General features: G+C 45.0%; 1 protein-coding gene across 4 annotated transcripts; it reads right to left on the minus strand.

The window, feature by feature from the left end:
* On the minus strand, window positions 1–25,776 carry LOC136945468 (DNA (cytosine-5)-methyltransferase 3B-like). 4 transcript variants are annotated; one of them, XM_067239299.1, is made up of 22 exons: window positions 25,594–25,776; window positions 21,524–21,631; window positions 17,260–17,410; window positions 16,819–16,904; window positions 16,327–16,491; window positions 15,646–15,795; window positions 14,235–14,393; window positions 13,999–14,106; window positions 8,564–8,705; window positions 6,901–7,017; window positions 6,496–6,540; window positions 6,250–6,329; window positions 5,771–5,883; window positions 5,423–5,606; window positions 4,904–4,988; window positions 4,636–4,781; window positions 3,879–3,969; window positions 3,474–3,622; window positions 3,251–3,336; window positions 3,100–3,169; window positions 2,800–2,918; window positions 1–2,644 (listed from the first exon to the last, which is right to left on the minus strand). In XM_067239299.1, exons 2-22 carry the CDS (start codon window positions 21,572–21,574, stop codon window positions 2,503–2,505), a joined length of 2,439 nt encoding a protein of 812 aa, XP_067095400.1. In that variant the 5' UTR covers window positions 21,575–21,631; window positions 25,594–25,776; the 3' UTR covers window positions 1–2,502. The 4 variants fall into 4 exon arrangements, with proteins under 4 accessions (XP_067095400.1, XP_067095399.1, XP_067095398.1 ...); XM_067239298.1 differs by having other exon boundaries at window positions 3,100–3,336; window positions 15,646–15,792; XM_067239297.1 differs by having other exon boundaries at window positions 3,100–3,336.
* Window positions 25,777–27,793: the final 2,017 nt, after the last annotated feature.

The following is a 27,793-nucleotide window of genomic DNA, read 5'->3' on the forward strand; positions in this document are numbered from 1 at the left end:
TCGGTATAAAGCATTTTTATTGAGTAAAAATTATATAAAGTCAAATAGGGTACACAAATATACTTTTTCACTGTATTTCCAAATTGTTATCAGAAGAACTAAAATAGCAGACTCTGACATGTACTTCTAATATCTAGTAAAAAGTAATATAAAAACAAAACATGAGCATTAACAAAAACATTTGAACTGTAAAAGGTTTCTTTTCAGCAAACACAAACCATATTTACGTCTAAAAACAACATAGAAAAACAATTAGTGATTAAAAAGATTAAAAACATCACAAAAATATTAAGCACTAACTGTGCAACTAGTTTTGCCGGTGAGCAGAACCGAGTAGAAGGGTAAAAAAAGGGTAGTTGTCAAAAGTCAAGAGAAACATCTCATGATCTTTCTTTTCAAGCTTGACACTGCCAACGTTACAGCAGTTGTAGTACAGGTTGTCAACGATACTCAAATCTTTTGGTATCTCGGAAAAAAGAATTGGTTTTAGCATCAAGTGTTGTTTTCGTCTGGCAGAACGCCAGCCAGTGTTGAACTGAGTGAGGTCTCTAGGTCCTTGTTCTCTAGGTCCTTGTTCTCTAGGTCCTTGTTTACTAGGTCTTTGTTCACTCTCTGAAGCGGCAGCTTCCCCTGACCCTAAAACTCACTTCTAGCTTCCTGTCAAGGAATGCCACGCCTGACCAGACTAAACTGGTCACAGGTGGTATGACTTCAGAGAACAACCTGTTTTCCCTACACCATGTTAGATCTGTAATTAGGAGTCAAGCAAAGGAAGGGATTTTTCACATATTTTGTCCATTACCTAGATGGGTCTACAACCATATATATATGTATATATATAATTTTTTTGCAGGTCTCCATTGTCGAGAAACATAATCAGTTAAATGTGTTCAGTCTTTTCAATACACATATGGGATAAAACAAATGGAAAATAAACACTTTACATCAGTTATCATGGTGGCGCCTGCTAGTGGCACCTGCACTCCACTGCATGCAGTGGAGTGCAGGTGGAGGCCTACCACTGTACCTGTCACTACCTATAATGGTGTGAGGCATGTGTAATGTTAAAATGTTCGAAGAGGAGATTGCAAAGTACTACCGAGAGTTACAAAGCAAAGTGTGTGCTTTACTTCAATCTAAAAAAAACAACAACATTGTGACTGCGAACTATGGGTCAATTCTTAGTGTGACCTCCCACGTGACAATACTAGGTTATATCCATCTTTACATCCACAGAAACAAAAGATCCGGACGTCATCTTTGCATTTAACCGCGCGAGTAAAACGACTACAGAAAAAAAGAAGAAAATACCTGCATACTGCAATGTTAATGTTAGGTCTCAGCCAAACATTTGGTCAACAAATTGCAATGAAGTCAGGTGGGCAGAGGTATTTTCTTAACCCTTCCATTACCTATGCTTAGACTGCTAGCATGGCTAAAAGCTACTTTTGAACTAAAATGACTACAGCACCTTTGTTACACACAGGCACAAGAGAAGGGCCATGTTCACAAGTCACTCATTGTGTTTCCTTTGGCGAGGAGAGAAATCACCAAACCTGTAAACATGATCACAAATACAGTACACATAACAGGAACTACAATCACTCTTAACGAGTAGTCTAGTGATCAGTTCCTTGGCTTTGTTAAGGTATACAGTTAAAAATGCAATTTTGGGCCAAATAGTGTTTTGATAGTATTGACTGTTGATTTGGCAATACCCAAATACTTCCATACAGGTTTGATTATGCCAAGCACAATGGAACCAATGGAAGAATCCAGGGAAATGCTTGTTATCTCTGTATGTAACTCCAGGGGGATTCAAGAGAAACATGGAAGTATCTGACAGGAAAACTGGACTATCAGAAGCCCACTTTGGGTACGACAGCAAATCAAGGAGTTAACCTGGTGTACAACATTAGCATAATACACAGTCCCTTTAACTAAAATCTCTACTACGGTCTTCTGATAACTGGTTTTTAAGTGTTTTTAAGACACATCAGGTATAGGCAGTAACATTAAACATTTTGCCATCTCGTCAAAATCAACTTCTTAGTTGGACTCGCTCACATATTTTGGGGGGATTTTGCACTGCAATAAATTCAAGTATTAGTTAACATTAAATTACCCGGTCTCTCAGTCTCTTTTGCTTAAACATCAAGAACATTAATCGTCTGTCCTAAAACGGTCATTCTGTTCAGATATAAAGACCGTTCTAGAACGACAGTCTGGCTGTCACTGTTTCAGTCTGAGAACATTCTCTGTTCTGTGTGGCTCCTGGGAAGTACAGGGCATTACCAGGAGGAGTCTAGATTTGAGACTCCCAGCTTTAGCTGCACGAAAAAGCTCCCCCCCCCCTCTCTCCCCCCATCATGGAAGGCAGCTAGACTAACCGACCTCTGACCCCTCCATGGCCTTAAGGGTACTCAGCCGACTCAGCTGTTGGGGAGGGATAGAGAGAGAGGGGGGGGGGGGGTCTGAGGGGGTGTTTGGGGGCGGTGGTCTCTACTCGCAGGCATAGTAGTCCTTGAGAGGGGCGAAGAGGTGTCGTATGACGGGCACGCTCCAGGAGCGGCCCAGCAGCTTCTGCCTGGCCCCGCGGCCCATGTTGGACACGTCTGTGTAGTGGACCGGGAACCCAAAGATCCTGTAGGACACACACACACACCCACATCAGCGACATACCCAAAGAGGAGTGTCTCCTTTTCTTCAGTCGTGTACACACAGTGTGTGTGTGTGTATGACCCTGTGTGTGTGTGTGCGTGTGTGTGAAACCATAAGTGTGTGTGTCCTCCGTCTCACCTCTCCAGCTCGGTGCACCAGAGGATGTCCTCTTTGCCATTCATCATGACAGGGAAGTGCTGGTCCTTGCCCTGCTTGATGGAGTTGGAGCGTGTGGTGATGGTGCGCACCTTCCCAAACTAGAGTATGGGAGGAGAGAGGGGATGAGAGAGGGGAGGAGAGAGGGGAGGAGGAGGAGAGAGGGGAGGAGCAGGAGAGAGGGGAGGAGAGAGGAGGAAAGAAGTGAGGGGAGGAGATAAGTCAAGTTCCAGTCTCCAACCCTGCTCATTTCCACCAAACACCCTCTGTCAGCGTATTTACCTTGGCAACCCGTCCGTGTTCTAGACAGTCCTGCAGCTCCAGCTTGTCCATCCCAGATGCACACAGGGGCCTGAGAGACACACACTGCTCATCACCACGGAACGCGCCGGAGCAAACAGCGCCCGACACAGGCAACATGTCTAACACACACCTGTTCATGCCTGGGAGGTTGCCCCAGAAGTAGCGAGCCCGGTGAGCTGCAGAAACTTCTATGGCGTCAATCATCACAGGATTGCACTATAACACACACACACACAAAGTTACATTTCAACACCACAGACCCGTACACGTCTACAAAGCTGCATGGAATGAACCCTCCTAGGACTAGCACAGGACGTTTGAGTCAATGTTGCAGACAGGACATGACATCACACCTCGAGGAAGCGCGAGATGTCCCTCTTGTCGTTGACGCCCATGGCGACCACGTTCTCGAACATCCAAAAGAAGGGGCGCTCCTCGCCCTCCTTGGGCCTGGCCTCACTCAGCAGACGGTAGAACTCAAAGAACAAGCGCCCAGTCCCCTCTGTGTGTGTGAGTGTGTGTTTATGTGAGTGTGTGAGTGCGTGTGGTTGTGTGTGAATGTGTGACAGTGTGTGAGTGTATGTGTGTGCGTGTGATTGCGTGCATGAGTGTGAGTAAGTGTATGTGTGTTGGAGGTTGACAAGACAGAGTGAGGATGGTTAAATATGATTGACCTTCTCTGCCATTTCCAAGCACTGACAAAACCTCACAAGTCGATCTTCATTTCATCAGGTGAACAAGAAGACGGCGGTGCTTACCATACAGGCCTTTCCTGGCCGGGTTGACGATTGACAGATCGTTACAGGGGCTTCCTCCAATCACCAGGTCAAAGGGACCCCACTCCTCAATCTGTATGACACAACACAGAGCAACAGCACCTCTTCTGGTCATTCTGTAATCTGCACGGCGAACCCAAACTCTGCAACCCCCCCATAAACCTCTCCCACACACACCCACACCCAAATCCTCTCCCTCCTCTCCCTACACAATATAGGGTCTAATCCTAGGCCCTACATAGGACCCTTTTATTCACTACAAAGGCTTGATAGAGAGAAAGAGAGAGGGAGAGAGAAGGGGGCGAGGGGGAGTGAAAGAAAGAGACTTTGACTCTCTCCGCTCACACAACAACTCACACCCGCAAACACACTCACGCACGCACGCACACACACCCACAAACACGCACCCACCCACTGTGTGGAGTGGTGTGACAAAGGGGTGAATGGGCTCTGGGGATTTAGCTCTACAGAGGCTGCTCTTTGTCCTCTAGGGCCCAGCAACGTCACAGCACCCTCGCATGCAACCCTCTCCTGCAGCTGTGGGGTGTGTGCGTGCGTGCGTGTGTGCACTTCAAGGGCGGAACCGCAGGCTATAATGGAGGATGAAAGCTGGGTAGTTACTGGACGGTATGTGTGTGTGTGTGTGTGTTAGTCAATGTTTACACATTTAGTCGACCAGTTAATGTGTCCCGGTGCAGATTAGGACAGGTGAAAACAGAGGTCAGGAGGTGGAACGTACGTTCTTCTTGGTGATGTTCCTGACGTCATGAACGTACTGGATCTTTCCTTCATGTCGGACCACGCCCACCGAGATAGAGTCCTCACACACCTCTGACGCAATGTACTGGTCCACCTTGAAACCCAGGTCCCTCAGAACCAGGTAGCCTGGAGGACACACACACACAGGTCAGCATGACTGAGAAGACACAGACAGATGAGAAGAAATGCAGATAAACACACACATTGCACAAACACACCGCACACATACACCACACACACGTTCTCACCGGTCGCAATGCCGTCGAAGAGTGAGAGAACTCTGATTGGTCGTCTCTGTTCTGCTGGGACTGCTGGGTAGATCTTTGGGCTCTCCTGGACGTGACATCATAGGATATGGTCATCACACAGGACATGGTTACTGTATTCAACCCTTGACTCTCTCCAAATGAACTATCCATTAGACCCAAACCTAACCACAACCAATAGTTACAGGTTTATTGATACAGGTTTATTGATTAAGACTTAATTTTTTTAACATTCCCCCACAAATACACAATAAGTGATGTCGTTCTTTGTACTTTTGTTACATGTATGTGTGTATGACAGGGAAAACATGAAACACAGTGCTGGTATGACATTGCACTATTTCAGCAGTGATTTGTTCTTCCAGACTGACAATGACAAGGATGTACTTGGGATGTTGGCATGTCACTAGACAAACAAATGACTATCTATGGGTAAAAGTGTTTACCACTTAATACAAAATTAACAACATCGTCATTTCGTCCAATGAAAAGCCGACTCACAAACTCCTGGCCGTTGTCATTGACGAAGAACTCCTGCAGCTTGAGGCTCCAGTCGTGGCGGCGTGTGAGCGTGCCGTAAGCCTGCAGGGGCTGGCACATGTAGCAGCGCCATGGGTCCAGGTCCCGGGCGCTGGCAGACGCCCCCGCACCCACCAGGATGTCCAGACAGTCCACACAGAAACACCTGGAGGGGGGAGGGGGGGGGGGGGGGTGAACTTGGACAGTGTCTTTATGAGCATACCTGTTTGTGTGTGGGTGGAGGTGGATCTATGTGTGTGTCTGTGTGTGTGGGAGGGTGTATTTGCGTGTGGGGGGTTTATTTGTGTGTCTATGTGTGTGTGTGTGTACCTGCAGCAGTTGGCATTCCCACAGAGTAGAACCTCACGGCCTCCACAGCACACTGTGCAGTAGGACTGGTAACCATCATCATCATACATGTAGGAGATCTCGAGATACACATCCTACACACACACACACATACACACACACACACACACATACACACGCACGCACATACACACGCACACACACAAAAGGGACACAGTGTCAATAATGATAGTGTCTGACAATGGCAAACCACAGGTACACAAAGGAGGTCTACTTCATACATCCTGGTTCCCCAGACAGAGCCAGGTACTGAGACCTGCTCCAAGATACGAATGTGAAAACAGATCGTGTCACTGATGGGTGTGGGTTTGTGTGTTTGGGAGAGAACAGGGGAGGAGGGAAGATGAGAGGAGACAAGAGAAGAAAAGAGGAAAGGACAAGCAAGGTGAATAGAGGGTAATGAATGTCCAGGGGGGGGGGGGGGGGCTCTGGTGTACTACCTTGCATGCTTGGCAGAGGCCTCCTTCAAACAGCGGGTGGAAAGTTGCCACTCTTGTCTTCCCGCACGACAGGCAAAACTCTGGAGACGCAAACACACAAAAAGACGGAAAAACATCCCATCAAACAAGGCTTCACAGGAACATGGCCCGGAACAGCAAAGCATGTAAACAGGGCTGTGCAAATAAAGCTTGATTCGATTTGAACGTGAATGAGGTTGTGAAACGGTAGGTCGGGGAGCAGCTTACCTTCAATACTTCGTTTATTCTTCAAAACTTCATGCACCATTAGTTCTGTGGATGTAGAGCGCCAGCAGTGTCAACAGCAACCAGGGCAACACAAGCCAAACACGCGTCAGTCACACACACACAAAGAAATGAGTCACACCATAGCCAAGACAAGCTGACGTCCAGAAATCTCCATGACGTGGGATCCTACTGAATAAGCATTTATGCATAAACATACGTATGTATTAAGCACTTCAAACCAGAAGACTTCAACACTGGGTTTCACCTACACCAAAAGCCATATGTCGAGCATTTTCTCTTAGGTGTGGAATGGAGGGGTAGGACCGAGTTGTTTGTTAGATCTCAGGTAGGCCTGGGTAAACCTCTAGGGTGTGTGACCTCTCACCCCTGCCCCCTGGGACTGACCTCTACTGTAGACCTCCTCGGGGCTGGGCTTGGTGAAGCTGGCTCTAGGCTTCTTGGCGGGGGGGCAGTACTCAGGCAGACTGACGTCCAACACCTGCTGGGTCAACGGACTGGACTCTGGAGGGCGAGGGAGGAGGGGTAGGGTGAGGAGTGGAGGACAAAAAACAGACTGATAATCGTACGTCCATTCGTGGGTGGTTTACCAAACGGCTACACCGGTTTCAGCTCCACCTGAACCTCACGCTACATAATCCCGTTCCCTTCCAACTCTGTGTCAAAGCACACACATCAGAGAGAAAACTTGTATAATTTTCATGTCCAATTAAACCCTCCTGGATCTATTGAGTGGCATTACTGAAGTTTATGATATAAGGACGTGACAGTGTCTGCAACGCCTCGGGCTATGAGCTCGCTGGCTGAGAGCCCGGCACTTCTCTCCCCTTCTCCAACTTCCAGATCATTCCAGCTGTCGTCTCTCCTTTACCCTTTACCGGGATACCTGTTAACACTGGGACCGCCGAGAATAGGCCAGACAGTTGAATATAACTGCACCGTTCGCTGTAACTAACCTACATACCTACAAGGTAGAGTGAGAATTATCGTTCAGATGTGTGTTTGTTATGCGCTTCATTCATTTGTTTTGCGGGCTAATAAATTGTGACGTAGAAAGTAGGTAGGGCTGACGTGGCTAACCGCTAACAGATCATAAGCGCCATGAATTAACAATAACAAAATGTAGCATAACACTGTAGAATAAATGAAATGTATAAACAATAAAGCCACATTTAACAACATATATACACACATGCAGAAACAACATTTGAATATATTTATATTCACTGAATTGCTCCTTCTTTTCTTTTCAAATTTTCTTCTATTGAGATTTTCTGGAAGTTTTTCCTTGTCTTCCTTGAGGGTTTAGGTTGGTTGAGGAGCAGTTCTATAGACGTATGTGAAGCCCTCTCCGACATTGCTTGTAAAAAGGGCTATACATATACACATGATTTGATCTTTGCAGTCACTGTGATTGCGGTGGAAGGTTGAATGACTCGTAAAACTAGTCTGTTTTGTACCTTCAAGAAATACTAAAGGCACATGTTGGAAAGGTCACATCCTGATAGGGGTGAAACCTTTATTCAAACAGAAAAACACAGAAACGGTCTGGATGGCTGGTTCTGTGTAGAGCGCTCTCTCTCTCTCTCTCTCTCTCTCTCTCTCTCTCTCTCTCTCTCTCTCTCTCTCTCTCTCTCTCTCTCTCTCTCTCTCAAGCATGTGAAGCATGTACAAACACAACACACCAGAACAGAACACTGTTTTGATTGCGTACACAGACAGGGCGTTGTGCCTCGAGCCTGGATCTAGCCTTGCAACTCCAACACTCCAACCACAAACCTCTTACATACATTAAGGACCACAACAAACAAACTATCCACCAAGGAGTAACAAACATTCAGCTAACTATCAACAAACCAGCAACACCCAGCAACAAACATCCATCAAACTATCCACTAAACCCCAAACCTACTAGCTAAACATTAATCAAGCAGCAATTGATGATATGCTGCAGTTCGTTTGAACGAAAGGTATGTAATCAGTGATGACGGCAGGAGTGTGCCTGGGGGTGGGGATGGGGGGGTTGGGTATTGTTTACTTCGCAGCTCACCAGGGTTGTGTGTAGGTTTGAGCCCCTCCTGGCCCTTGGGCAGGAAGCCACCCTTGGCCCAGTCCAGCATGGGCTTGACCTGCTCCTCGGCTCCCTCCGACTCACAGTGGGGGAAGGTCTGCTCCGCCCGCACGCTCGCCATCTGTGGGGGAGGGGGGGGGGGGGGGGCATTTGTTACAGTTTTTCACAATTACTAAAACACTAAACTCCATTCTCTGAATGTTCAGTGGCCTAAACCCATTTGGCGAATCAGACACTCATTCACAAAAAATATTTTGCACTGTGATGCACTTGCACCATACAGCCCTTTTCACAATCCAATTGAAGTGATTTCTCTGAGTGGCGGTGGAAGGTCTATGACCAAAACCTATATATCAGGGTAAATCTCCTACAGGCAATTGAATTGGCCTGTGGTGATATAGGTGTGAAGTGTTTTCAAGGCTGGATCCAGCACACCAGAAGGTTTTTACCCCGTTGTTCTTTATTGACAGTACTACAGTAAGTTGTGATGGTTACTGTAATATTTATAATACAGTTTTTTCCAATTGCTTAAGCACAATTTTGAAAACAGGGCTCACTTTATCAAAACACAACACACGATTCACACAACTAAACACAAAATTAGCAGAACACTTTTGCTAAATGAAACGCTTCGATCAAAACTATACAATCATGTATAAAAACCCATTTCTGTCACCATATGCCACACACATGGTTCATAAAATTGGACTCTGTTTGAACCAGATACACACTATAGTGCAAAATGTTAAACACTTTTACACTAACTATTCTTTTCTAATGATATAACCTGCTTGATTTTGTCAGAAATATTTTTCCAGTAGAGTACGTACAAGTACATAGTTACAGGCTACATAGTAGTCTGTAAACACAGCAAATACATTTGTGGAAACAAAAGAAAGAATACAGCAAATAAAATAAATTTATTTAAATCCTGAACTGCAGTAAATATGTACAAAAAAAGTACTGATGTAGTGCATATAGCTGTAGCTACATGTAGCTACATTTTACTGTACTGTACTGTAGACAGTAGAGAATAGTAGTTTTCACCTTTGCTCTTGTCGAAATGTCCAAATAACTGTTGCAACACTATATCTGCTGAGGTTGGGCTGAACTCTCTGTCCATTTTGTTTGAATTTCATTAGATACTGTAAATTTGGCCCTATTCTTCCACGGCCTCCAGGTCTACCTCTCCCTCTCCCTACCTTCCTCCACGGGCTCCCCCTCTCATCCTACCTCTTCCTCTACCTGCAACATTGCCTTCCATTTTTGATGAGGACAGGTACACTGACCTGTTGCCTTTTTATAGTGCTTACATCTGATTGGTATGTTTACAGTTTAGCACTTCAGTGCTTGTACACCTGACGCCTGAGTTTGATCCATCTGTTCACATGTGTGGCATTTTACAAGGCAGTGTCTAAAAAAGGCAATGAAGTGACCTAATCTTAAATGTCTTTGTCTAATGTAGAAAAGTGTGTTTAGTGATTTTCAAAACACTGTATGTAGTATTTAGCAAATAGTGTGAGGATGAGAATGTGCTTATAGTTGTGCAGGTCTGGCCTTCTGTTGTGCTCCTTGAGCGTCGGATTTCACTAACTGTGTGTTATTTGACATTTTTGTGTCTAAGCAATTGGAAAAAACTGTAATATATATAATAATACTCCCAGAAAAACTCACTAGAGGAGAAAAAATGGAAGGAATCTTGGGAGGACCAATTCAGTGAGGGATCCCCTCCTCCAGAGACGGATGGTGAAAGAGAGGGGCAGACCACAGGCTGAACAGTCATACAGCAGGAAAGTATAAATGGGTGTTGAAAAAACAAAATCCAGTGTTTCCATATCCATTTTCTTTATTGCTACGTAAATGCATTTACTGTGTAGGCCTATGCATAAACAAATTTGTCTTTACATGTACATTTACATGCCCTCGATGCTGTGTTCTCATGTTTTGTGTTGTGTCTAATGATTGCTCCATAGTGTTTATATATTGATTTGCTGTGTTTATGATCTGACAGCATTGTTTGATTTTGAGCACAGGTTACATGGTTTAGGGGTAAGTGTTTGATTTTGCCAGAAGAGTCAGAGGTTTTGGAAATTGAGTTTGAATATTTGGTTTTGTGTTTACAGTTTTGAGAAAAGGGGTGACTGTTTCAAGAAATGTTTTTTAACAATTGTGAAAAACTGTAATGAAACACACCCTGCTACATTGACAGGCCGATGGATAGTATGAAAGAGGGGAAGGGAGAAGGAGAGAGGAAGAGAGAAAGAAGAAGAGGAGAGAGAAAAGAGGAGGAGAGAGATGACAGGAGGAGGAGAGGAGGAGAGAGAAGAAAGGAGGTGAGAGAGGAGGGCAGTATCAACAAAAAGATGCACACCGTCTCCTATGGTGCCTCTAAGCAGGAGTTTCTACAAAACGCTGGGATGAAGATCCACGAATTTCAGGCGAAACATGGTTATCTTACCGCTATACACATACGAAACACCAGTGTTTCCCACACATTTAATAATTTGTGGCGGTGCGCCACAGAATCAACACTGGCCGCCACATATTGCATTTCGTTATTATTATTTTTATTTTTAAACACGCAGCGTATTCTTTCAGCTGCATTTCCTTTCCCTGCTCTCCCTCCGTCTGTCACTCACACGTCTCTCTCACATACACACACAGCCCCTCGCCTCCATGCACACTGCGTCTGTCTCCATGAAAACGAGATAATCCCTGGAAGCGTGGAAGCTTGGCCTATTTGGTGCAGAGAAGACGGCTGGCAAAATTCCCAAGTTCACAAAGGGTTGGTATCGCGTGAACACCTTTACAAAATCACACATAAAAAGTGCTTTAAAAAATATTTTCTATTCTGAATACAATGTTGTCAGTGTGTTACGTAAAGTTGGAGTCCCGACCTGACCCTAACAAGCGATTGCGCCTTCTTTAGAAAGTTAACTAGTTGCAAGTTTGCGGTAAGATGCAGTTGGCTTGTCGAGGTCAAAACACTATGGGCCTCATATACTAACGCTTTTGCGCCCACTTCAGGCGTATTTGTTTCGCAACGTGCGCGTAAAAGCATGGAGAGGTATGTACAAACATGCCGCACTGAGGTAAAAGCGCAGACTGCCTGTCGCGGAACTGAAAATGGAAAATTGCGCTTTTCCGTGTCATGCATATGCATTTACGGGAGGGTCAAGGGGAAAGTGGGAGTTTCCCAGTAAGGGATGGGAGGGGATGCGTAAAGTGCGCCTAACGATGTATTCCGCGGTATGTACAAAAACTCCCAGTGAAAGCGCGCCTCTAATTTGCGGTGAAAATTCTCCACCTCTTACGTAAAAGCAGGTGTAAACCAGGATGTGGGTTTCCTCGCATATGCCTCTTAGTGAAATGGCAGCATTAATCTGAGCAAGACGAAGACAGGCCAAGGAGATGAGCTGAAAGGATTTTTGCCACAATGACCACACTTTTTCAGCTGAGTGAACACAAAATCATTAATTTTTTAATTTTTTGGTAATTTCAGTCCAGATGGCATTTTTTGTGTTGGTGTGGAATTCTGGACATGTATAATATTTAAAATCGCTGTTACCTCATGAACAAGCACATCAACTTCGTTATCACTAAATCTTTGTGTTCGCTGTTTTGACTTTGGTGGCTGATCCATGATAGAAAGAGAGGAGGCCCATTCAATTGCACGTTACAGTTTTTCTCGATTGCTAACACACAAAAATGGTATGTGTAAGCCATCCCCACAAAACCATTTTGCCAAATCCCAGCAGAAAGACCATGTACCCCAGTCTTTAAACACAATTTACCCTTTTTGACACATTTCTCAGGTTCATTCACACTTCTTTGCAAAAGTCTAAACACACCTCTTACTTTAAGACACAATTATCACCATTATGTCATTCAGAAAACACTGCCATTTGATAAGTAAACCCAAAACAGCGCAATTCAAACACCCTTAACAACCAATTATCCATGTGTAAGCTCTAAAAAGCAAATAGCAATCAGGGGTTTGGAATGAATACAAAGGTAAGCTCATCTGTACTTTGAAATCATGGATGCAAATATCAGAAGAAAAGGAATAATTGTCCAAATGAGAGGAGGTGGACAAGGGAGAGGAAGAGGCAGAGGAAGAAGAACAACAATCTCAAATGAGATCCATGCCACACTATGACAGAAATCCCTATGACAGAACAACCTTCTCCAAGCCATGGAAGAAGTTTGTGGGGACATTGCTCTTGAGTCTTGTCATGGATGGCTCAGGCATTCAGGGGCATTTTCCCTGCTGTTTGGCTAGAGAAAACATTGCCTGTGATGTTGAGGAAAATCTCTGGCCTGACCCTGGTCAGAGATAGGATGCTGACCCACAATGAACAGTACTGTACTCAAGCTCTGTTACCCAGGTAAAAATGATTTGTTTATTTCCTTGTTTTCTTAGCCTTTGTTCCCCAAATTACAATTTACAGCAATACATTTGTGTTGTTGACTAACAGTACTACTATTTGTATACTGTGACCACTACAGTAACAATAGCTCAAAATGCAATTGCTGTATAATGTAAATAGAAAATAAACAGCCTGTAAGAAGGACAATTGCAGTAATTGTGAGTTTTATGACATCATGTCAAACTCATGAGGTGGAACATATCTAAAATTCAGGGACACGTTATAGTCAATGGTTCTTGAAAAGCTTTTTATAATAGTGTTTTCAATTTCTCCCAGCAGTGTCTAAAAGGTATTCAGAAGGTTGAATTTATTTGAGGGCTTTCTGTGTATTTTGAATGCAAAGTTAGGTTTATACGACAGATAATATGGTTTTGACTACTGTGTTTGATTTTGGGTCAAAAGCCAAGGGTTTGGCCAAAACAGTGTAAGTATGAAGATGTGTGTTTAGAGTTCGGAGAAAACACAGTACACATTCAAGAAATGTGTCTTAGCAATTGAGAAAAACAGTAAAATGCTCGCAATTTACGGTATAGTGGGCGGAGAAAGGCGCTGATTACCCGATGAACTGCAGGTTTGGTAAATACGGCGTAAGCTGAAGTATCACAGAGTCCGCTTTCTGCGGGTTGGCCATGGCGCTGATAACGCTATGTTTGCAAATGTACATACACGAGGGCCTATATGTAGTAGCTGCGAATCAAATAAACTTATTATAAATAATGATATGTAATTTTTTTACTCTTACACTGAATAAATGCTGCTTCAATCCAGATGAGTATTGAAAAGTATTTTCCGCGACTGAAAAAGGCACGTGTTGAGGATGAGGACCTGCCTGAACCTGAGGTATCAGTCTGAATCAGAGCTAACCAGTCTGACCAGTTTAGTTCTGTGTAACAGATTATTAATGAAGGAATTATTTTGAGAACCTGTAGAGCAACACACACAGTCCTAATAAACCTCCCCTCCCCCCACCCCCCCTCTCCTCACCCTGAGTGCCTGGAAGATGGCCCTGCGGTAAGAAGCCAGCTTGGTGTAGGATGCCTGGTTAAAGAACTTGGAGAAGGCTGTGATGGAGTCCAGCTTGTCTGCGGACACCTGCAGAAGACGAATGGATGTCAAAAGGATGGAGAGAGAGGGCGAGAGCGAGAGAGAAAGAAAGAAAGAGAGTGACAGAGACCTTGTGGTCCACTGAGCGGTTGTGTAGCCACAGAGACGGTCCTCACCTCTGAGAACTTGCCGTCTCCAAACCACTGTAGCCAGCGCATGCCGTGGGTGGCCCGGCGCTTCCCTGTGGCCCTCCAGGTCACCACCATGCCCGGCCACCAGGAGAAGCCCTTGATCTTACCCCAAACCAGCTCCCCCACTCCGAAACCCTTGTTGTCCTGGGGGAGGAGGGGGAGGTGGGACGGAGGTGGTGGAAGGAAAAGAGGGGGTGGGGGGAAGAGACGGGCAAAAAAAGAAAGAGTGAGTGAATGGTGTTCTCGTCCTCCTTTCTGCAAACCTGCTTGAAACAGTCCATTTATATGACACAATAAACTTGTATGATTACGACAAACTGTTTTATTGAAGCTTTTTATGGGCTTGGTGCATTTCAGGTGGTCCCTTGCACAGGTGAATAACCACTGCCAACCACAGCCACCAAACATCTCACATCCCCACCAAACACAAACACAAAAAACATCCGGCAAGTTCAGATCAGGTCAGATAGCTGTAACCACACGCTAAAAGAGTTATCTTAGCCGTGGGATAATAGCCACCTGCTCCTGTTTAAAGAGAAAACCTGTACAACACACACTCCTGCAGCGTGTTGTAGACCTGCTCTAACCACAGGGGCAGCTGGACAGCTTGGGTGCTGACTCACAGACAGGCAGGCAGACAGGCAGACAGACAGGGTATCAGATATACTGGAATATAAACAGATAGAGAGGACTGGAGTTGAGACAGACAGAGAGACAGACAGGCGGGTACACAGACAGGACTAGAGTTGAGACAGATAGACAGGCAGGCACACAGACAGGACTAGAGTTGATACAGATAGACAGGCAGGCACACAGACAGGACTAGAGTTGAGACAGATAGGCAGGCAGGCACACAGGACTAGAGGTGAGACAGATAGACAGGCAGGCACACACACAGGACTAGAGGTGAGACAGATAGACAGGCAGGCCGGTCAACAGACAATACTAGAGTTGAGAAACAGACAGGGGCTGACAAGGCTGTTCTGTGTTCAGGGTGGTGTACAGGTGTACATCTAGGCCAACCAGGAGACAGATGTCTTTTCTCCAACCACACCCCAGCCTTACTCCTCCCTACCTCATTCTCCATCTCCCTTCTCTTTTTCTCCTGCTCTCCCTCTCGTCTTTACCACTTTGTTAGGCTCTTTCTCTCTGTCTCTTTTATTCTCTCTAGATTTCAACTTTTGCTTCCCGCTCCCTCGCCCTCTCTCCTTTCCCATATCTCTGTCTCTCTCTTTCTCTCACACACACACACCTTCCTAAACTCTCTCTCTCTCATTCCCCTTCTCACACTCTCTCACCTTCCTCAAGTCCCCCTCTCTCCTTCCTCATGTCTCTCCCTCATCAACTCTCCCTCCCCTTCTCTCCTCCCTCATCTCCCCCCCACCCCCTCTCTCACCTTGTACTCCGCCTGGCAGAAGGTATCTGAGGAGGACGTGAGGGAGGTGGAGGAGCTCTGGGCCGAGTCCTTGGAATCCTGCTCCAGCACCTCTGGAGGGGGCACCTCTGGGACCAGGGCTGGGAGCGGGACAGCGACGGGCAGGCTCTGCTGGGGGAGGGTGGGGAGGGAGGTTACAGACTCACGTACACTTCCCAACCGCTTGTTGGCATCACACCTGACTGTGTTTTGGCAAGGGGCTCTGAACCTGACACACACACACACACCACTGCACATAGATGTTTTTCTTTCTGATACAATTAACATTCTTGAGGCTATATGAACCTTGATAAGCCCACATGCCGGCTCACAGACACACAGACAGACAGAGAGGGAGGGAGATGGGAGGTGTCATATCTTGTCCGAAACCGAGACAGAGAGTTCTAATCTCAGAACAAACCTGTTTTACCAGGCCTGAAGATACACTTAACACTCACTTGGGAACACGTGTATGTGTTTATGTGTGTGTATGTGTACGCGTATGTATTCTTGTGTCTGTATGTGTGTATGTGTAAATACATGAGTGTGTGTGTGTGTATATACGTACGTGTGCGAGTTTTTGTGAGTATGGATGTACATGTATGTATGTGTGTGCTTGTATGTGTGTAAGTGTGTGTCTTTGTGTGTGTGTGTACTGCTCACCAGGGGGCTGCTGTAGTCCAGTTTGGCCTGCCGTGGTCTGTCTCTGTGGCGGGACTTGCTGTGAGGGGCCAGGCCCACCTGGAAGATGGTCCGGGGACGAGGCCTCTCCCTTAGCCCTGACTCACACTCATCTGCCCTTTCCCCTCCACACTTCTCCTGCAGGGACTAGCCGGGGCACAGTGGTGCTAGCGTTTAGCATGTGTGACGTGTGTGTCTCGCCCAGGAGAGTGTGTGTGTATTAGGGGTGGGGAAAAAATTGACTCCCATTTGAACCGTGATTCAGTGTTCTAGCTATTCACATCGATTCACAAAAAATAAAAAATAAAAAGATTAAATGTTTTTTTTTGTTTTTTTTTTACTTTTTTATTTAAAAAATTGTGAATCGATTTTTTATCGATTCTTAACCCAAAGAATCGATTTGAATCGAATCGTGAGGTACCAAAAGATTCCCACCCCTAGCGTGTATGTGTGTGTGTATTTGTGTGTGTTTACCTCGCTGTAAGCATTGTCCCAGGTGCTCTCCTCCGATCTCTTCCTGCTTCTTTTCCTGCTACCAGATGATTGGTTCATATCTGTGTCTGGAGGGGTGGGGGGGAGTGGGTTAGGATTGGGCAGACAGGGTGAGAGAGACAGAGAGAGAGAGAGAGAAAGACATAAGGGAGTGAAATAAGAGGGTGGGAGAGCGAGGGAGGACAGTAGGAGTAAGATAAGAAGTTGTGACACAGAGCCATGTGAAAAACGATACTAAGGAATGCAGGAGTGTGTGTGTAACCATGTGAGTGTCTGCTAGACGTTACAGGAGTGGAGTGCGAGTCTGAGAGAGTCTGAGAGAGTGTGAGAGAGAGTCTGAGAGAGTGAGAGAGAGTCTGAGAGAGTCAGAGAGAGTCTGAGAGAGTGTGAGAGAGTGTGTGTGTGTGTGTGTTTGTCTCTGACCTGCAGGTGAAGCAGCATCTCCATTCTGCTTGGGACTGAAGGGGGAGGGCGGTTCTGCAGCAGTCAGCGGGCTGTTCTCATTGGTCATCTCCACACCGCTGTCGTTTTCTAATAAGCCCTCAGCGGGGGGTGTGTCTCCGTTAACCACGGCCTGGAGGAGGAGAGGGTGAGTCACAGTGCTGGAGTCGATAAAATTACATTTTGAACATTTTAAACATTTAACCTCCTTGACCGGACTTCAATGTGACCAGAATATTTTTTTTATAAAAATGAGCTCAAAGTTCAGGTTGAGGTCTGTTCCCTTACAGGCTTGCTAAGTGAACAAGGTGGTAGTCCTGATGTTAGAGCACGTGAGCTTAAGTAGCTGGATACACATACAGACTCAGCCTGCATATGAGTCAGCACCCACGTCAACACACACGGACTGATAAGAAGCCTGTTTGTTTTTGTTTCTCCTCCCTGTCTTCACCACTCTCCCCCTCCCTGGAACCCAGAGGCCTCTCCAGGCTCGGGTCCTGCCCTGACACGACCGCCAGGTTTAAAACATTAGCCTCTCCATTCACACTCTTCACTATGTCGCCATCACTCCCACCCTCCCACCCCCACCTCCAAATCACCCCCCTTTATCTTTATATTCCCATAACTGTGTACCCTGCCCCAACTCCTCCTGGGTAACATAAGTAGTTCCAGCAAGAACTGCCACTGTACAGGTCTTTTTGGGGCATTTATAGGTGCTTCCTTCTTTAATTATTGACTGATTACTGTTGTTGATTAACCTTGTTTTTTCCTCATGCTCGTAAAGTCCAGTTCAGACTAGACACACAATCCCCCAGAAACTGGAAAGACACACTTTACAAATGGGATAAGTTCCTGGCAGGTACAATCTTGGTAAAAAAAACTATCCCATGACAGGGCACCTGAGTCTCGTGTCTGGCGTGAAAAGCTCCATAGGAACCAGCAACACAGCCCCCCCACTCCCCCTCTCAGCTGAGAGAAGAAACACTCTCAACGGATTAGTCCACATTAGAAATGTAATCTGAAGGTTGCCAGTTCGATTCCTGGCCATGTCAATTGACGTTGTGTCCTTGGGCAATGCACTTCACCCTACTTGCTTTGGGGGGAATGTCCCTGTACTTACTGTAAGTCGCTCTGGATAAGAGCGTCTGCTAAATGACTAAATGTAAATGTGAATGTAAAGCTGCCATTTACACAGAGAAACACACTTTCGGTTTGTTTGGGTATTGTGGGGGGGGGGGGGGAGGAATTGCAGTGTGGTTGTGTTGTTTACATGCTGACAGAGGGTCAGTGCGTGTGGGTGTTGACAGCGGGATGACACGGGCTGCTGTGAGCTTTGTAAATTGCTGAGTCGACAGCAGGAAGCCTATACAAGTACCAGATGTAGCGAGAGAGTTCCCAGGGGTCCTACCAGACCAGGGTGTGAGAGAGAGAGAGAGAGAGAGAGAGAGAGAGAGAGAGAGAGAGAGAGAGAGAGAGAGAGAGAGAGAGAGAGAGAGAGAGAGAGAGAGAGAGAGAGAGATGAACGGAAGAGAGGACAGGGACAGGTTAGACTGGATAGGGAAAGTGGGTAATCTGATCGCTGTACATGTGCCTGTCTGTCTGCTCACCTGTCTGTGTGTCTGGCTACCAACCTTCCCACCTACAAACCTGCCAGCCTGCCTGTCTTTCTGCCTGTCTGTCTGCCTGACTACAAATCCAACCTGCAAAATTCGGCCACAGGACAGATCACACAAAGGAATCTCTGCCTAAAGCACTCATTCCTCCAAGCTCTCTTTTAACATACACAGGGCCTACACTGGGCCTGTGATTCTGATGACGCCCTAACAGTGTGTCGGCAACGGGCTTATTTCAGCCAACCTATTCACATACACACACACACCACACACACAACCAGGGTTGAGGGGTTTCAGGAAGGTTCTCTCATTAGAGAGATTAGACTTCCTTGTCCCCGTCTAGGACACCGCTGTGCTGCATGTCACCATTCTGTCTCCCTCCCTCACACACACACACACACACACACACACACACACACACGCACACACACACACACACACACACTCCCCCTGTCTGCAGACCCCCTCCTCCTCCTGTCTGAAACCCAAATCTCGTACACACATCTGGGTACAGAGAATGAGGAAACTCAGGAAACAGCTACAGTTGGCCGTTGCGACCACAAGGTGAGACTGGCAGGGGGAGATGGATGTCAGACGCATGGATGGTTCAGTCAGTTCCCACTTCACTCCACTCTGCAGCACTGGAACACTGGGCAATTTCCTTGGTGGTGTGCCTCAGGCAGGCAAATACTGTGAGTGAGTGAGTGAGTGAGTGTGTGTGTGTGTGTGTGTGTGTGTAGGAGTGTGCACGCTTTCAGTGAACACATCAAATTTGCCTTTGTACCCGAACTCTCAAGCCCCCCCCACGCCATGCCCTTATTACCCTCTCCCTAGCCCCTTCCCTCCCCCCCAACACACTCCCTCTCATAGCCCCTAGCTAAAGGGGCCCATGCAGGGCTCTGGAACACTCTGCTATTGTGATGAGGAGAGGAGAGAAAAGAGGAGGGGAGAGAAGGAGAGAGAAGAGAGAGAGAGAAGAGCAAGAGAGGCAGGAAAGAAACTAAGGCTCGGACCAGGTGTCTAAAAAACTCCTTTCAGCATCTCCATCTTTCTCTCTCCAAAACCAGCAACACACACAAACACATGCACATAGACACACACATAAACACACACCAGCATTCACACTCCAGCCTTTGATCAGCCTCCCACAGTGGTATAGGAGTACAGAAGAGATGGTAGACAGACAGCTTGCCAAATTAAAGATTCTAAAGATATAGTTCACAATACTAACACACATACATTATGTATGACACTACACTGCTGCATAACACACACCTACATACACTCACACCTGTAGTTATCACCTGTAGTTACCCGTAGTAGTTGAGGGGGTGAGTGAGTATTGTGAACTTGTTAACCCCAGCAAGTTTACATCCAGACAGAGTCTACATCACCTCCACCTCCCAGTTAACCTCCACTCTCCTCCCAGTACACTAACCCTCCATCTCCCAGTAGACTACCTCCACCTCCCAGTACTAACCCTCCACCTCCCAGAATACTACCTCCACCTCCCAGTACACTAACCATCCACCTCCCAGCATACTACCTCCACCTCCCAGTACACTAACCCTCCACCTCCCAGTATACTAACACCTCCACCTCCCAGTACACTAACCCCTAGGGGTCAATTGAGTACCCATGAGCCTTTGTGCATTTTGCAGAAGTAAATAACAGACACAGACATGGGACCAGCTTTGGTCATTACATAACTCAATGGTCCAATGGTCTAACGAGCCAAATTGAGCTTTTAACTGCTTGTTAACTACAAGTACATTGTTGATCCACTTTATGCACAATTTCCCTAGATCGTTTACATATTTTTGTAATCAGCGACAGTTAGTTACTGTTATCTTTTAGTTACTATAATAATAATACAAAGTGCCATTCAGGGGAATTTAAACCTGCAACCTCATAATCTGCAGTCAAATGCTCTTCCCTTAAGGTATACATACAGCTCATCCTCCCACAGTGTTCACCGCTGGTCCCATGAAATCCAAACTTCCGCATTGTGGTGATATTGTTGAGTCTCAACCAAGGTTAAAACGTAAACAATGCCAGCGGAACTGACTTTCAGTCACAAAAGACCGGCTCACACACACACACATACCAGCCTCCCCTTTTTCAACTCGTGGCGTGCAAGCGACCTGGGTTCAAAGCCACCCCCCTCCCCCCATGAGCCCTGGTTGCATCACAAGCAGCAGAGCGGGCCACAGAGGCCTGGCTTCTTCCAGAAGAAGAGGGCCTTCTTCCATGACGACTGTTCCTCGACCATCTGGAAGTCGCAAGCCCTCAAGTACAGCTTAGGATACCCACACTTCTTCTGTGCTTACTGGCAGTTGGGCCTGTTGTATTTAACATCCCTTTTTTCGCTTCACTTTAACACGCTGGCAGAAAATGATGTTTCTCTTTTCCATCCTTATTTAGTCTCCCTCTCCATTTCTCCACCCACCCCTTCTTTCATCCCTCCTTCCTTGAGGAAGCAGCTGGGAGGCAGGCTAGGAGGCTAGAGACCAGGCCAGATGCACGCTTGGAGATGCCAGGACCCAAACTGAGCCCAATTGATTATACAACTCCGTCCTGGGAATGCAGATGGTGTTTGTGTGTGCGTTGGTGTATGCGTGGTGATGACTTACTGTCGCAGACATCTTGCTCTCCACCATGATGGAATGCTTATTGGATGGCATCACTGCAGCAGTATTCTAGTATTCTTGCACTTCAATGATTGTGTGTCCTGTTCCAGCCTGCAGATGAACACAAGCAACAACCAGTGTCAAAGAGAAACACGCAGAATCAATGCAATAAACATACAGGTATGTTACGATTATTACTACTATGTATATAAATACTGTATGTGTGTAAGTCCATATGGGCTTGTACTGTCTCTCTAAAATAGTCTCTCTAAAACAGTTCTCCATTTTCAAATGCATTCATATGTATTAGTATTATTATTATATATAAATATTGTGTTTGTGTAAGCCCACACACAGGTGTGATAAAACAGTTAAAAAAAATTGAATACTGTTCTGGGGGGTCAGATGGCTGAGCGGTTAGGGAATCGGGCTACCAATCAGAAGGTTGTTGGTTCTATTCCCAGCCGTGCCAAATAACGTTGTGTCCCTGGGCAAGGCACTTCACCCTACTGACTGTGGGGGAATGTCCCTGTACTTACTGTAAGTCACTCTGGATAAGAGCGTCTGCTAAATGACTAAATGTAAATGTTCTAAAAAAAAATTACAATGAACTCCAAATGACTCCTGGTCCAGGTGAATTAACAGTCCTGGGTTCACCTTACTTCATACAACTTCCCAAGAACACCTCCAGGAACACCTCCAGAAATCAGAGCATGACACAACAAGAATTTAGATTAGCCAGCTGCTCTCAAATCCAGTTGTGTAATCATCCCGCTAATCAGAATCAAAGAGGGTTACCTACTGAAGTGATATGTGTAACCCTAATCTAATCCACCAATGTATCTTTTCTGACAACGGCTTGTCAAATTCAAACCCTCAACACAAGCGGTGGAGGGCTTTCTTTCTTTGCTTTGAATTGCTGAGCTGAGTTGTCTTCACATTAGGGTCGACCCACTTGAAAGATGAGAAGAACTTCCAAGTGCTCAGTTAACGCCTGTTTCACATTAACCCCTTCAGGGTGCGTGGCGGGCCACACGGTATAAAGAATGGAGACTCACACCCTACAATGTGTCTGAATGAAAAACAGACAGGCACGTCATCCCAAAACTGAAATGTGAGTACATCACTGAACGGTGTCAGTCAAACCTGTTCTAAAACGGTAGCTGTGGCTGAAGCTTGGAAGCTCTTCAACAACGGCGGCAAACCAGCAACTACCTCTTCTGTTTGTAACGCTCCTCTGTCTCAAGGTCAAGGCTTCGGCATTGTGTGTGTGTGTGTGTGGGGGTGGTAGGTAAGATAACACACAGGTCAATGGGGCCACAATATGGGCGGCTCATCATCTACTTGACATGACCCCGAAGCCCCTACATAAACACACACACACTAAGGGTATCACACGTGTGTGGGTGGGGAGCATGGGTGTGGGTGTGTGCATGTCATTCAGTACCTTTGTGTGTGATTGTGTATGTGTGTGTGTGTTTGTGTATGAAGGGGGCAGGCTGATAAATCAATTGTGCTGTTAAACAAGTCTCTGCAGAAGACATTCCTCAGGTGAAAGGTTTGACCATGTCCACCCAGATGAAAAGCCCTCAGCACAGGAACACTAACACACCACTAACACTACACGGGGGGGTTGGGTCAAATCCCGTGCTGTGGAGAAGCTGGTGCACCAAGGAATCTCTACAGCTTAACTGTGGTTCATGAAATCCTGAGCAACTGACCAGGTAAGAAACCTAGGTCTTCTCCACACCAGCCCAAGTTCCGTCTGTTCACCCAAGAGAACCTAGTCCTGGTCCAAGGTCAACTAGGTGTCACCCTGGGGTCTCTCACCACCTTCACTGTTCTCCATGTACAACCAGACTAGTAACATCTGAAGACAAATCCGTTTGGGGGGTTTTTCTGGAGAAACCGACTGTTGACTCATTTTACACGTTTTCTAACTTTTCTGGCGAAAAAGACACTTCTAGATTTTTGTGAAGGTAATGGGGGAATCCCCAATAAGCCATACACACACACGCAGAACAAAATGCACACTAACACACACATGCAATTACACACCACAGACTGTGCACCAGGTGCATCCTGCTGACAATGGGGCACACACACACACACATACAAACACTGTCCCACATCATGGGGAAACCAGAAAGTGATCTATGTGGAAGTGTGACCCTTATCAAGAGGGTAAACCCCCAAATATGAACTAAATCTGTATCTCTCTGTAAGAACATGGCTGTATCCCTCTCTGGGTCATTATGATTGTATTCTGGATAAAAAATATTTCCATATTGAGAGTTACGGAATTGCTCATTCATTCGGTCGTAAATCAGTTGATCAATTTTTACACACATTTCTGGTATACATTTAACTTCTTGTCAGAAGCTACTTCCCTATAGAGAGAGTGCATAGCTCAGTCAACGAGGTCATTTTTCCCCCGGTGGTCTTTAGGTGGAAGGAAGGAGGAGAGGGAAGAAGGGATAGAGGAGGGAACAGAGGAGTTTCGGAAGGGGGTTTGAAGAGAGGAGGAGTGTCTGGGGCACTGAAAGGGGCCACATCAAAGTTCCGTTGCGAGCCTGAATGTCAGAGATTAGAGCCTTTCTCTTCCTGTAGACATTCTGCCATCACTGCAACTAGTAATAACTCCACATGTCCGCTAACACTAAAGGCTGGAAGTAAGATTAGCTTAGCTGAGCCAGGACCAAGACCAGGACCTAAGAACCTCGACACTACCGTGCGATCCAAAAACAAAACTGTAGATGATGTTCACTGGATTGTTTCTATACTTAACATCTTGTATGCCTGTTAGAACTGAGAGTAGCGAACTCCAGAACGGAACTACCGGGCCACCCGTCTAATTTAAGATGCATAGAGACAAGTGGAGAGGTCCATGCACATTGTAATGGCTTCCGCCTTCAGGCTACAATATACTGTATCTGATATGAGTTAAATGAAATAATCCTGGCATATTTGCATAAAATAATAAACGCCTATTGTTATGTTGAGGAAAGTGTTCTAGTGTTCTCATTGCTTGCTTACATTGGAGCAAAATTCTGAGGAGTTTTACCGTTGACCAAAAACGGTGATAACCTGATATATTAATATAACTGATTTAATTAATTAACTAAGTTTGAATAACTTATTATGGTTACGCGTATTGGTGTCGTTGTGAGGGGATTCGCTTTGTAAATTAAGGTAAAGGGTACATTATGTCCACACGTGAGGTGTGAATTTGGAACGCCCCATAAAACGGTCATGTGCTTCCCTGGCCGCGCGGAAATCTCAGAGCATCCAGACTGTTTCTAACTCGTGGAAGCCAGCCCTTTGAACATGAACAACTCGCACCGAATCAATAGAATTGTGTGCACATCATCTTTTCACAGTAAATTATATATAACAATGCATTTTCAACTCGCACTCTTAGATGACAACCCAAATAGGCAAATAATACATGATACATTAATGGGTCAAGATCTGATAAGACGGTTTTGTTTTTCGTAGGCCTGATACAACGATGTAGGCTACTTACATATATACAACACTTGTGTTTAAGTTTAGCGTTTTCAAAACACGAATGCATTATTTGTAACAATTCATCCGCAAGGCACAGAACTGGATGTCTCGCAACTTATCTGGTAGCGAACGCAAACTGCTTGTACAGACTTGTGTAAAGGGGAAGAAAACAACACTTTCTAGGTTTGTTTCCTCACACTGTAAATTAAGTATTTCAATATTGTGATTCCATTCAATTGACAAATCTTTGCAGCACTCGTGCGTAACTACGCAACTACGGCGACACGTCCCTAAATGCATAGGTAACATAGGTATGTTTATTAAGTCGCTGAGGGTTACATGTCCTTACCTTCACGGTCTTGTACTTACATAAGCATTTGACCTTCCTTAAGTTCAAGCATGGATCGTCAACTGTAACCACTCATTTTCTACCGAACAAAGTTAAATACAACGGGGAAAGAAGTCTATCATCGACAGTTCAGTCTCTTTCCATGCTGGTAGGCTATGTTCAGAGTTCAGATCACGCATACTATCATGGAAATGGAAACTGTTCAGAAACTTACCTGTTGCGGATTTTTCAGTTCGGAAAGAGCGACGAAAAAAGCTTTAATTTATTGGTCCTCTCAGAGATCACTGGTTACCAAGGTGCCTCGTAGTGTCACTGTACCCCAAACACATAAGAACGCCTCTTTTTCATCCTAGGGGCAAATTTATTGTGGAATTTCAGGCGTGCTTCTCACTCTCTCTCTTGCACTTTCTCTCAAACACAGATTCTCTCTCTGCCACTGTATTCAGGCGTGACTTTTCCCGGGTCTCGAAACGCACTGTAGCCGAATAGAAACTACATTTACCTTTCACCGAGATAACCCTTAATGCGCCAAATTCATTGCATTAATAAAGAAAATAGCTCACAGTCACAAGGTGGCTACTTACAGTTTTTTTTATTCGCTTTGGTACTATTTTCACAAGTAAGGTGTACATTTTCAAAACTCTTAGTACAAAAATCCTCATTCTTTCAAAACCTGATGGAATGCTTTCAGTCATTTGCACATGTTTCCAGTCCACATAATCATTGTTTCAAACACAAGATTATCGTAATATGTAATGGGAACATTTGGTTTAATCACCGAAACACAACAGTATGATCTTCTTTCAGTTTAGTACTTTTAACAATCAGTTCATCCAACAGCAAACAATGCAAGATACATGTTTCAAATCGGCCTTAGAAGTGCTGAAATTAATGTTCCAGTACTATGTAAAAGACAGATTACACAGTTTCACATTAGGAAATACACTTACATTACTCACATTTACATAATAAATAATAATTTCCAAAATATCCATCCTATGTGTAATCAAGTGAAGGATCAATGAAGACATCGTCTACAATCATTTGGGCAAATTACGTAGTTTTCACTATTTTTCAGATATAATTGTAACATAGGTATACTTTCTATTATGTAACTAAATGAGAACAAAACATAACATTTAGAGGCCCCATGCCCACCTCTCTGACCTCTCTGTTGGTGCCCATGCCCACCCCTCTGACCTCTCTGTTGGTGCCCATGCCCACCTCTCTGACCTCTCTGTTGACCTCTCTCATGCCCACCTCTCTGACGGATCCATTGTCCACGAGCTCTTCCTATTCATTGCTGTCTATCCTGCTATGTTGAAAGAAATTGTCAGTGTTTACGCCCCCACTTTTACGTATATCTAATGACCAATTGTGGTTACCGCGATCTGAAATCAAGTAGCAATAACGAGTATTCATCATGTGTGGTTAATTTATATGTTCGTACAAAAACACATTTTATTTCTGTAGTTTTCAAAATCAATATACTGTTTATTGCTGAAATGAAAATATATAGGTTTACCAAACGGTTCAGTGATTGTAACCATTAAGATCAGTTGGATTAAGTGTTGGTCAAATGTATTTACGCAAATTAGATGAGAAGCATATCAAAAGTATTGTGAGCATTGCATTGTGAAAGACAATTACTTCATATGAAAGATATTTCTTTGATGACACACTGATTAGGTGTGGTGAAAACGTGATGGTGTAATTTTGTGCATTGTACTTTGTCAATTGAACATGTGATGAACATGTTTGAAAAAACAGACTTTGATGATCTGCTTTGAGTTTTGTACTAACAGTTGTGAAGTTTTACCACATACTTGTGAGAATAGTACCAAAGCGAATAAAAAAAACTGTAAGGACAATTGTCTACTGCTTTCCCTGTGGTGTCACATGGACATTTTACGACACACATTGACTCATTAACTCGGTCCCATTCCCAAGTACAAAAGTAGGCTACACATGATTGATGAATGAACGGGGTAAAATAATTAGGGAATTAACAATACATCTATAGTTTGGAATCGACAGCACTTGTTCGTATAGTCCTAAACTCAGATCACATACTGAAATGATGTCCACTTGATCGATGATATTATCATTCGATAACCTCTGATGAGGACTGCTAATTAAATGGTTGAATGGGAATATGAATAATAGCATACACGACCTTACTGTTCATTAACAGTACTCAATGTTTGTATCTGGATAACAATTGCATGCGCGTTATTGTGTTGAAATAATTATCTAAAACTGAAATTGCATTCTCAAGTGTATATTCGTGCCGTTTTCATCAAACTGCTATATACCTATCACAATACTTTTTATGTAAGTGGTTTGTGGTCATTCGCCGTGGCACTTTAAGTACCACGGCGAATGTGCGGCTTCGAATACCAAGATTGCTTTCC

Source organism: Osmerus mordax, chromosome 7, assembly GCF_038355195.1.
Source record: "Osmerus mordax isolate fOsmMor3 chromosome 7, fOsmMor3.pri, whole genome shotgun sequence".
NCBI classification, from domain to species: Eukaryota; Metazoa; Chordata; class Actinopteri; order Osmeriformes; family Osmeridae; genus Osmerus; species Osmerus mordax.